General features: G+C 51.3%; 1 protein-coding gene across 1 annotated transcript; it reads left to right on the top strand.

Moving 5' to 3' along the window:
* Nucleotides 1-1136: 1136 nt before the first annotated feature.
* GSX2 (GS homeobox 2) lies at nt 1137-2075 on the top strand. Its single transcript, XM_085221918.1, has 2 exons — nt 1137-1617; nt 1735-2075. The coding sequence occupies exons 1-2, from the start codon at nt 1137-1139 to the stop codon at nt 2073-2075; spliced, it is 822 nt and encodes a 273-aa protein (XP_085078044.1).
* Nucleotides 2076-12048: the final 9973 nt, after the last annotated feature.

Raw genomic sequence — 12048 nt, 5'->3', positions numbered from 1 at the left:
GGGATGCGCGGCCGCTTCCAAATGCCGCGTCGTATCTGCCCAACAGGAGTGCGATCGCCCTTCCTCCGCCGAGAACTCTTCTTAAACTCCCATAAAACAGGTCATTGGAAAATCGCGTAATATGCCGCAAATACCTCGGCCCTTTAATGCAATCTGAAATGCTCTGGAGCCACCGACCATATTTAGCTGTTTATCCAATTTTACTTTGAATGATTGCTTCAGCACATTCGGTGCACATCAAAGCGGCCCCGGCACGGCCGCCTTTCAGCAGCGCTGCGCGCCGGTCCCGGAGCAGCCGGGCACTTTGCGGGGCAGTGGTGTTGCGGTAGCACTGGGCCGAGATTCGTACCGGTGGGGGAGGCTTTGACCTCCGCGCTCAGTGCCAATTTGGAGAAAGCTTCGGATGGGGCGAGAAGGGTGAAAATAATAATAACAACAACAATAACAGCCAACGCCAAACCCTGTGAGCGGAAGTGTTTATGGACACATATATGTGCACCCCATCCCGAATTCCCTACCTATATCCACAGCAGCGACCCGAGCTCCTCCGCTCGGAAGCGGCCTCCCGGTACCCCGGGGGAGCCCCGGTCCGGCAGCGAGGGCAGCGCTGCCGTTTCTCCCTACGCACCCCCGGCTCTGCTCTCGCTCCCTCCCTGCGGGATGCGGAGATGCTCCCGGGCGGATGTTTCACGCACAATGTTTCACGCAAGTTTATCTCCTCTCCGGCTCTGCTGCTGGACGGATGCGAGGTCACCGCTCCCCCCTTCCCCTCCCCCGGCTCCCACGCTCTCACAATTTGTCTGGGACGAAGGCGAAGACTGAAGCCATCGGGCAGCGAAAAAGCACGCGCGCACACTTGGTGCCCCCCTCCCCGCTCCCCGTTCCCTTCCCCTCCCCCTCCCCTCGCCGCCTCTCCCGCCGGCCTGAGAAGCTGGGCAGATTTAGGTCCGAGAGGCTTTCAGCCATCACGTGTTTAAATAGTTGATATAAAACCCCTAGCGCAGGGGATCCAGGCGGGGGGACTTTAAGACCAGCCCTCTCCGGGGACCCTTTTGTTCGCCTCTCCAACATAAGCACCTTCTCGCCTCGCCAGGACTTCAGTGGCAGCCCGGTCGGCAGCAGCGCAGCCCGCCGCGATGTCGCGCTCCTTCTATGTGGACTCCTTAATCATCAAGGACTCCTCGAGGTCGCTGCCGGCCCTGCCCGAGCACCACCACCACCACGGCCAGGACTTCTTCATCCCCCTCGGCGTGCCGTCCCCCCTCGTCATGTCGGTGGCGGGCCCGGGATGCCCGTCTCGCAAGAGCGGGGCCTTCTGCGTCTGCCCGCTCTGTGTCACCTCGCACCTGCACTCCTCCCGCGGGGGGGGCGGCGGCGGCGGCGGCGGCGGCGGCGGGGCCATCCCGCTGCTTAAGGGCCAGTTTCCCCCCGCTGCAGCCGCCGCCGCCGGCGAGGCCCAGTGCTGCCCGCGGGGCAGCCCCGCCGCCCCTCCTCCGCAGCCCCCGCCGCCCGCCGTGCCCGCCGCCGCCCTGGGGCACCCGCCGCATCACCCCCCCGCCTGTGCGGCCACCGCCTACAGCGTCAGCGACCCGCGGAGGTTCCACTGCCTCGGCATGGGTAGGAGCCCGCGGCCGGGGGACGGGGAGGCTGAGGCGGGTTTCCTTCCTCGGATGTCCTTCTTCTCTCTTTTTTTCCTTTCCCTCACCCCGCTTAACTTGTCGCTTGCCTCCCAAGGAGGGTCCGATTCCAGCCAGATTCAGAACGGGAAGAGGATGCGGACGGCGTTCACCAGCACGCAGCTCCTGGAGCTAGAGCGGGAGTTCTCGTCCAACATGTACCTGTCCCGGCTGCGCCGCATCGAGATAGCCACGTACCTGAATCTCTCCGAGAAGCAGGTGAAGATCTGGTTCCAGAACCGCCGCGTCAAGCACAAGAAGGAGGGCAAAAGCGCCCCGCGGAGCTCTCACGGCGGCTGCAAGTGCAGCACGGGCCAGGGCCACTTCCCCAGGTCAGAGGACGAGGAGTCCCTGTCCCCATCCTCGGCCACCGAGGAGAAGGAGATCTCCCCGCTTTGAACCGTTGGGGGCACCTCGAGCACCGCCGTCGGAGCCCGCGGGCAGAGGCTGTCGGTGCGCTCAGCCACGGCGCTGTGTGCGGACCCTGGGACGGGCACCTGTCTCGCCCAGCTCGAAGCGCGGACCCGGCCAGGGGGTCCTCCTCGCCTCTCCCCAGAGCGGTTTGAAGGAAGAAAAAGCCTCCCGAATTATTTCGGACAGAAAGCCGAGACTTTAAAACCTTACAAGAACTCGTAGGCTGAGAACTTCCTGGACGAACTTTCTGAAAGTGAATAAGGAAGGCAGTAAAGCGTCTGTCGCTTGGGTTCGGGCCGTCGGTTTGTTTGTGAATAGTTTTATATAAAAGTTCTATTTATATTTATTTAAATAAATGAGATCAGATGAGAATTTCTTCTTCCTCTTCTTTATTTCTTTTGCCCTGGCGAAAGCACAGTAGCGGCCGGGGCAGTGCGCGCTGCTGGGCGCGGAGACAGCGCGGCTCCGTGTGCCCCAACTCCGCTATAACCCAGCTGAGCTCCGCCGCCAGCGGCTCTTCGCTACCCACGGCTCGGGCGGGGCGGGGTGGGTGCTCCGGCAGCAGGGTGGAGCCGAGTATACGAACTCGGGAAAGCACGGCCCGAGACCGGCCACGGCGCTCTGCCTTCGGGGAAGGGAAACGGGCACGGGGGCAGACAGCTGCCGCTGTCCCGAGTCCGCCGGTGCCGGGGCGGAGCTGTGCGCCGGGACACTCAGTTTCTGCCCTCTCGAAGGGGCTGCATGCACGCAGCGACCTCACTACTTTTATCCCGTGCTCAGCTGGGTGGTGACAATCAGAGATCAGATTATTTAAAAGAACTTTTTTTTTTTACTTCTTTTTCTATGGAGGGGGAGCTGCTCGGTCCCAACCATGCCCCTTTATAACTTTTTCTTGGTTCCTCTTGTCCCGGAGGATGGGTGTGCCTCTCTCCTGTTCCCCACTCACACCTTTCCCAGTGTGGGTTTTCCACTTCAGCCCCTGAATCCAGTGTAGAGCCTTTAGGAAAATAATACCCCAAAAACTTTCTGTGCTTGATCCATAACCTCAAAAGTTCAGCTCAAAGCTCCAATTCCAAACGCTTGCCTTGCTTTTAATCAGAAAATGAGGAACAAGGCCTCATGCAGCTCAGCAGGAACTGCCCAGTGCAGAGTGTAGCTGCTGAGGGCAGGAGGAGAGGACCCAGGATGGACTGCTCACAGCCTGTGCCAGCTGCGGGTTCTGGGATAGCACTGCGATCCTGCCTGGAAGGGGTGGCAACCAGCCTGGGATTGGGAAGTAAGTGCAGAACCTCAATCCAGTGTTTCACAGACGAGGGCCTGCTCAGAGGTCGGCACCCAGCTGAATGGGGAGTACATTGTTTCCCCAGAGGCTTTCCCTTCACTGCCCAGGCCATTCCCTTATGTCATAGAACTGTAACATCATTAACTCTGGAAAAAACCTTTTTAGACCATCTAGTCCAACTGTGTCCTCTCATAGCCCTTATGATTTCCTCACAGAGAACCTCCTGGCTCCTAAAGTCACACTGAGCCTTTCCCACCTGGAAGCTGTGGGAGGAGAAACCGACACCGTGGGTATCACAGTAGTGTCACCAGTGTTCCAAAGCAGAAGGAGCTCCAGGCCTGAGGGTCGTTGCACCCTTCTGCATCAGGATGATGCTGTCATTGGAACTGCAGGGGTGCTGCTTGTGTGTTTGTCCTTAGTGCAGCTCTGTGGAAGTAACTCAGGGAACAAGTGGGTATTTCTGTCTCCTTCTAAAGTTCAGCACTAGAGATGTGGGAATACTTCCTTGAAGTAATTAACAATTTCTTAAAAATGAGAGGGAAAGGAAACGAGCTTCTCTTACCTGCAGTGTGAATGGTAATGTGTACTGTTCAAGGACTGAAAGGAAACAGTGACCTACACTCAGTGTGCAAGCTGTGCCACCGAGGCAGCTGCTGCCATCACCAGACTTGTTTGATTTCAAAGTGAGCATCGGATGTGAGAAGAGGTCTCCCCATTCCCATACAGGAACAGAGCTGTAGGTGTGCCCTGACGCATCCTGAAAGGCTGTTACAAAGGGAAACAGCGTTGCCAGGGCAGCCCGAAGGCAGGGACAGCAGCAGAGGGGATGCAGGAGCTGTGGGGGTGGCTGAAGGGCCGTCGGACAGAACTCAGACAGCAGGTTTTCCCTTCCTTGATTCCATGCTATTCCATCCTCGTTGCAACCGCGGTGAACGAACAGCAAACTCTGCCCTCTTACTTTGGCACTTGTCACGGCGGTGTTTGGAGGAGCTGCAAACGCGGTCGGATTTAGCGCTCCCGCGGGAGCAATCCATCAACCGCTCTTTAGGAGCCCGCGACGGAAGGAAGGCTCAGCGACACGCACACGGCCGCTGTCGCAGCGGCACCGGCACCGCGCGGCTCAGCAGCACCGCCGGGGACAGCCGCCGGCCGCGTCCCGGCGCCCCGAGTCGGGCGGTGACCCGACGGGCACCGGGCGGAGCGGAGCGCCGCGGGGGGAAAGCGTGCGCTTCGCCCGGGGGAGGAAACACTGCACCGCCCTTCTCCGGGGCTCGAAGGGGCGGACAGAGCGCTCCCGCCGCGGGTGACAGCCCCGTATTATGATACGGCCCGAAGCAGCCCTCCGGGCTTAGGCTGCTGCAGGCGAACCCAAGAGGACCGGCAGCGTGTGCTGCGTGCTCTGGCAAAAAGACTGCTTGCAGATTAATGAAGGAGTGACAATTTCAAGGCTAACGTTGGCACTGCCCAAGCCAGAGCGTGGGGAGCTCGCCAGGCTTTGCTGTATATTGTCTGCTTTTCTGAAGAGCAGACAAAGATGGATAGAGGGACATTGAAAAGCGGGAGGCGTATTTCAAGCAGTCCCATAAAGGGAGTTGTCACTTAAAGACAAGAACCATAGTGCTTTGATGACTTTGTATTAGCCTTACCGCTTCACAGAAGTGACTCCGCTCCCTTCAGGGAATTCACCGACTTTCAGCAGATGACACGTCGGTGCGACAGCTTCAGGCAGTGACCGCAGCCCCTCGCCGCGGGGCAAAACTCCGCCCGGGACTTATTTTCTCGCTCCGGGGCTCGCTTTGCTTTCCGTCCCCAGACGGTTTGCAATATATGAGGACCTTCGGTGCAAACCGCGTGCGCGCAGCCCTCGCGGCTCCGGGAGGCCCCCGGCGCTCCCCGTCCCTCGTGTGCGTTTGTCCCCGTGTCCTCCTGTCCTCGAGCCCCCGGCTCCCCACGTCCCAATGTCCCCGTGTCCCCAGGGCGCCTCCCGAGACGCCCCCGCCGGTCCCAATCTCCCGTCCGTGTGCGGCGGGGCGGGAGGGCTGTGCGGCCGGGCAGGGTTCTCTGCCAAAACCGAGCATTTCTTCTTTTTTCTTTCTTTCTTTCATTCTTTTTTTTTTTTTTTTTTCCCCCCTCCTCTTTCCTAAGACAGGGACCCCCGACCGCTGCAGCCCCACAGGCTTTGAAGGCACAGCGAAAGGGCTTCGCTGTGAGTTTGAGCGAACCATTTAGTCACTGTTTCATTAGGCGCTATTTGAACCTTGCAACATGTGGTAATTTCTGGGGCAAGCTGAAAAGGGGGGATTACGGAGGAGGGACACAAGGAAATTAGCCAACGGTTAATTTAACTCGTTTTCTGGTAGAATTTTCGATACATTCCTAATTGACGGAGGAGGCAGGTGAAATCTTCGGCTCCCGGCAGACTTATTCACGGTGAGAATAAATGGCTCTTTTTAACTCACACTGCTCACAATATATCATCGGGGAAAAGACATGCAATGAATATGTTGATTTTATTATTATTATTATTAATGGAATTACACCCTCCCACGCAGGTGTGAGGGTAACAACCCACAACGGAATCAGATTAAGGATGAAATGAGAATTTTATTGGCTTTCTATGTCTCATAGACTTGGATTCAAACTGTCAAAACAAGAGACAAGAGGGGGAGAGGTACTGTGAAGACAGATGTGCCGGTCAGCAAGCAGAGGCAGCGGTATCCAAATCCTGCTATCCAAATAATAATTAGCCGTAATTCGCAGTGAATATCCACAGCCCACGCTCCACTCTGTTTATACCGCCCATAGGACGTATGATTAGCCTATAACGGCCAATCTCTTCCGAGCCCGGGCTCTGCCATTAGCTCCCATCGCCTCTCTTTGCTACGAAACCCGCCCGCGGGGTCCCACTTATATCACCCCGTGGGGGACAGCGGAGGGGCTCCTGGGCTGGGATCGGTCCCCCCGCGGGCGCTACCTGAGCGGTGCGGGGCCGCCCGCCCGCCGCCACCTCCGCTGGGGCCTCTTTGGAACCTGCTATAGAAAAGGGAGGTACTCTGCATGACAAAGCACAATTAAGCTCGCTATTCAGAGCGCTGCAGCTGGTAGCCCATTGGGAGAGTGGGAGGAAACGCGAATATATTAATTATGCGAAGGGGAGGTGGAAAAAAAAAAAAAAAGCCAACGACAACGCAACAAGAACAACAAAACCAACAACAAACGTAGGTATAGGTTTGGGTGGGTCGGCTGATGCGTGTGTGCCGGCTTCTGTTATTTGCTGAATATCTGATGGCACAGCCCCAGCCCTACTCGGCTATAGGTAACTGACATCCACCAGCCAAAAGTCGTGTATTTTACCAGCAACAGGTCTACAAAGGCAGGAGCAGTCAGTAGAAGGAGGCAGCAACGGAGAAAAATCAAAGATGTTGAAAACTAGAAGTGCTCCTGACCTTCTCAAATAGTGTGAACCATAGGCCAGGATTGGCCAACCACACATGCAGTTGGTTGCTTTGAGCTAAGAAACCTTTGAACTAAAGTTTGTCATTCTAGCTATTATTCACCAGTATAGTCAGCTTTTAACTAACCTATCACTTTTATTCCATTCTACAGAGCAGTATTGGAGCAGTCACAGCTTCAGGCTCTCAGTGCGTACAGAAAACCTCACCTTCAGTCCCGGTACTGCAAGGGGGGTGTTCTGTAGTTCAGCTCCCTTGAAGACTCAGCCTAGCCTATAGTACATATTCTGGAATGAATAGACAAGGATTCTGCACTGGCTTTCATTAAGCTAACAATCATAGTAAAGACACCATGAAATTTTTAGACACATGAGTGACTTCAGTGAGTACAGGGGAACTCTGATCATAAGTTGATTCTGCTTGTGCAGAAACCTCAGTACCTCTAAGGGGAATGTAATGAGATAATGGGGAGCAATCAGAAGTTCCTATTTTTTTCCAGGTATCAGTACCTACTGGTCTTTCACAGGTAAAAGATAAGATCTCAAAAATCATTGTATTAACATGCCATTAAGGGAAGGTCATAAGACAGGAGGCATTTTGTTATGTCTATCATCAAGTTTCCTCCTGATAAAAAGCCATTTTCACAGCCAGATTTATCTTCTGTAATTACTGCAAGACTGAGTGAACTTAGGCAATGTGTGATGTAATAGACTGTGGCAGTTCAGCCCACTGGGTTTTCAGCGAGAGTTGTCGAATTGCAGTGAAGTTGTCAGAGCATTTTTTTCCCTTTCACAATTGCTGTTAAATGTGAGTGAGTGACTGCGTGCACAGAAAGTAGCTCTTAAGTTCTGGATTCTTCGAGTTCTTTGAGAGCCTTGATTTGTGGCTTCAAGTTCTCTGAATACTCAGACCAAGACTGAGGAAGTCAGTTCTATGCTTGGAGTGTGCCTGTGTGGCAAATGCCATCAGAATGCACAGGGGAGCAGATGCGTCCCAATATGGCCCTACCAGGAGTTGAGCTTGGTGTTTGCACGGATGCTGCTGGGCTGAGAACAGCAGCATTGGAACTCCTCATCCTAAGGGCACTGCCAGGCAAACAGAGGAGCATGTGTTGCTTTTCATTTTGAGGGAAATCCTGTGAAAGTGAATTGCGAGAAAAATGGGCTGCCAGGCTGGTGTGTATCAGTCTTGTTTGTGATGGAGGGTCATGAAAGAAGACAGCAGAGTTGCTGGAAAAGATAGAATCATACAGAACAGCTTGGGTTGGAAGGGATCTCAAAGATCATCTGGTTAAAAAGGTGGCATTTGCCTCCTGCCATTGCCCATCTCTTGTTCTCTGGCCTGGAGTAAAGGAGGGGTCCTTTACTCCTCTTTATTTCATACCAAAACTTGTGCCCTTGCCTTCATCCCATTTCCCGAGAAGCACAAGAAAGCAGAGGGTGCAACCAGGGTGCATCCTGTTTACAGCTCTGCCTCTGCAGGGACGATAGGATGTGAGTATATCCTTCAGACCTCTGCTCCTCTCCTGACTGACACTGGTTCATGGACCCCAGAACTGCCGAGCTGAGTGGATGGGACAAGTCTGAGAGACAGATAGGGAGGGACTGACAGACTGCTCTCATCCATTTCATCTCCCTGGAAAATGCAGTATTATAGCTGCTGGCAGAAGCTGCACTCGCAGAGTTGCTGGATCAAAGTTGAAGTAGTTTTAAAAATCGTCAGTGCAATTGCAGCCTTTGTAGGAGGCATTTCTTGCAGGAAGAGTGCTGCAGATGTTGGGGTACAGTAGTATCAACAGCACCATGCTGTGCCCAGAATGACAGATCTGGGGTCCTTACAGCTGGGGGTCTGATCTGCAGAGAAAATCTTCCACAAAGCCTCAGGAAGAGGAGAAAGTGAACAGTGTGTATTCAGAGCAAAGGGCAGCACAGACATGTTGTTTTCATAATTGTTTTTTCCCCTCTTAACTTTGTGCTGAGTTCTTCCTATAACTCTGAATGGAAGTAGAAGTGTTCTACTGCTTTTTCCTTGTGTCTGCATTTCTCCCCCCAGGCGAACCCAAGGGTGTATGAAGAAATCTGATCCTCAAAATTAGGGAGTAATTTCTGTTTCAAAAGTCAACATGAGAAACAAATATTTGAAAGTTATTTCTGTTTTACATTCATTTGCAGCATTCAGATTCATCCTCCCCAGCGCTGGGGCAGAAAACAGTCCTCACCAGGGCAGTCTGTACAACTCACATCTCCCATTTCTATTTATCATGCAGGGACCTGGGAATCTCCTGGATCATCTTTTGCAGGAAGGAAAAATATAGGTGTATCTATGATATTTTTTTTTAATATGCTTTTAAATTTCTCTTCCTTTTCCTTTTCCTTTTCCTTTTCCTTTTCCTTTTCCTTTTCCTTTTCCTTTTCCTTTTCCTTTTCCTTTTCCTTTTCCTTTTCCTTTTCCTTTTCCTTTTCCTTTTCCTTTTCCTTCTCCCTTCTCCTTCTCCTTCTCCTTCTCCTTCTCCTTCTCCTTCTCCTTCTCCTTCTCCTTCTCCTTTTCCTTTTCCTTTTTCCCCTTCCCCTTCCCTTTTCTCTCAGAAGGAAGCTGACTGCATTATACCCTGGACTTTCTGCTACATCTTTTTACTGTAAAGAACCAAACTGCATTTTTGGGGGGAAAAAAAAAAAAAAAGTTTTGAATGATTTCCTTTTTTCCCCTTGCTGTTTCAGGATTCATTAAGGAAGGAGATAAGAAAAGACTTGCTTCCCTCTTACTTTCTGACACCTTTCCCCTTTGAAGCAAGCAGAATAATGCTGGACACTGGTTTATAGTTAATTGGTTGGCTTTGTACACGTTTTCAGAAGTACATGCACTGTTCTTTCTATGCACTGAAAGCAGTTCTTGAATATCGCAGAAAATTTTGTGCTTTAAAAGATTATTCACACCCAAAAAAACCCGTACATATTTGCAAATTGTTGCAAGGTTTTGGCAGGGAATGCTGGCAGGCCTGCAGAGCTCGCAGCGCTGGGGGTGGGAGCCATGCAGGAGCGGGGCAAGGAGAGCGCTGGGGGGCTGCTGTGGGCTGTGTGCTGTGCAAGAGGGAACCGGAGCGAATGCCACCTAATGGAGAGATCCAACCGCGGCCAGCCAGGAGGTCAGCACTCAGGATCAGGCAGAGAAGCTGCAGCCAGTCCCTGTAAAGCCTCTCTGGAAGGTGTGGGGAAGGCAAAAGGCAAGATTTGTAAGGGCAAATGGAGAACAAAAGCTTGCCCGCCAAAAGGGATATTCTGATTCTCTGTCGAATTTACTGTTCTGCTGCCAAGCTATAAAGGGGGAAAGGGAGTGACAGTCAAATTAAAGAGCAGACAGGGATTTGAAAACTTCATTCTGATTGTAGTCAGGACAGAAAATGGCACAACGTGAATCCATTCTATTCGCAATGATTGTAAATGAGAAAGGGACTGGCACAAAGGTAACCCCTTGCAGCCTTAACAAGGTGCCCTTGTGTGGTCCCAACACTCTTTGGCTCTTTATGTTGTGGAATTTGCTGGTTTCTTTGCTGGACTGACTGTATGCTCACAGCTCTGGAACACTGCATTAACAAATAGGTATTTACCTTTGAGGAGCAGGAGCTTCCACTTTAATTACATTGATGCCGATCAATTAACATCTTCATACTGTTCTATAGCATCACAAAAGTGATGTCACGGTGGTTAAGAGCACATTTGCCGTAGCAGCCTATACTGGTCACTTTGAGTGCTCCAAAAAGCAGATTCCTGTCTAAAATGTGCTGTGCTTATTTTCAGTAGAAAAAGTCAAGAGACAAATATTTCAAACTGCGTGCCTTGGCTAGGGCACAGACAAACAACTGTACCCATGAGCAAACAACCCATGCAGTCTGCATGCAGGCGTGCATTTGCACATACAAAATGGGATACGTGTGTGTAAACAGGAGTCTGCTTACACACACTGATTAGCCACAGCAGAAAACAGTGGGAAAACGTTGCTTTAATTGTTTTAGAAAGCGAAACAGGATGGTAATATTTGCCTGGAACATTTCATGCTGTTATCCACTTCCCACTCTCCTGGGAAAGAGCTGGGAAGGGTTTGTTGGGCTGCAGATAGAGCTCACTTGTTTTGCATCCAGCTGGAAGAGAAGTAGGACGCAGATCCAGGCATGAGTGACAGCAAGAGTCAGACGGGTCTGTGCAGAAAGGCTCCCAGGGACTGCTTGGGGGCTGCTGAGCCTCCAAGCCAAGGGTGGAGCGGTGCTGGAGCAGTACTGGGGAAGAGCAGGAGCAGGATGAGAGCCAAGGCTCTCAAATTAGGTGATGCTCTAATTCTTTGTGGTGTATTTCTGTATCACGTCCAAATTTGTAAGGCAAACTTGTTAGAATTAAAATCTACGTGATTCCTGTAGGTGTGCTTGGCACCTAATCCAAACAGGTTGGGAATCCTAGCATGAAGTGCCATTTAGCAAAAACACGACAAATTTCAGAGGTAATTATGGGGGAAGTATGCCCAGGTTAAATTTATAAAGTATCACATATTGTTTTAATAAAATATTAATACTATAAATAAGAAAACAGGGTGGGTGATGGCGTCATATTTAAGGTTGAATTAGGCTTTCCATCTAACACAAAAGATACTTTTATAAATGTGTTTTAATTATTCCATGCCAAAGGCGTTAGCTATTTTCCTTCATTTGCATTTTTCAATATTTCTTGTTGGTTCATAAACAAAAAATGTTCCTTTTTTTAGAATGCTATTGTTGTTCTCCTGGTGTGGTGTTAGGAAACCACCCACCACGTACGTACAGTCAGTGATCTCATCTTAAATCTATTATCAGTATTCTGAGGAAAAAAAATAGATTTGGAATAAAAGGAAGAAAATGCATCTGTTCATTTGAACAAATCGTAATGCACTCACACATTTCAACAACATTAGGGAAAAATAGTTTTCCATACACAGATTATAAAATGTCTGGACGTGTCAAGTTCTTGCCTAACCAAAATGGCTTCTCTGTGAGGTCTATATTTGAATGCAAATTTGAAGAGGCTGATGTTTGCACTGCTTTTAGATACCTGCAGGACATAGGGATCAGTGCTATCAGATCATGTCCTCAGTACTGTTGTGGGCAACCCAACAATAAAAACAATGCATGAGATTTTACACCACTTTCCTGTTTTTGTTATTCCAAGTTTTTCTTAAGCCAATATTAAGTGTTTGTCAGAGC

Source organism: Meleagris gallopavo, chromosome 4, assembly GCF_905368555.1.
Source record: "Meleagris gallopavo chromosome 4, MGAL_WU_HG_1.1, whole genome shotgun sequence".
Taxonomy (NCBI): domain Eukaryota; kingdom Metazoa; phylum Chordata; class Aves; order Galliformes; family Phasianidae; genus Meleagris; species Meleagris gallopavo.
The sequence above is the reverse complement of the archived record's forward strand: the minus strand, read 5'-3'. Positions and strand labels throughout refer to the sequence as shown.

Excerpts from the sequence above, each read along its gene's own strand:
- GSX2 (XM_085221918.1), top strand. The coding sequence starts at position 1,137 with ATGTCGCGCTCCTTCTATGTGGACTCCTTAATCATCAAGGACTCCTCG. Across the intron at positions 1,618-1,734 it reads GTTCCACTGCCTCGGCATGG|GAGGGTCCGATTCCAGCCAG; the intron begins GTAGGAGCCCGC and ends TTGCCTCCCAAG.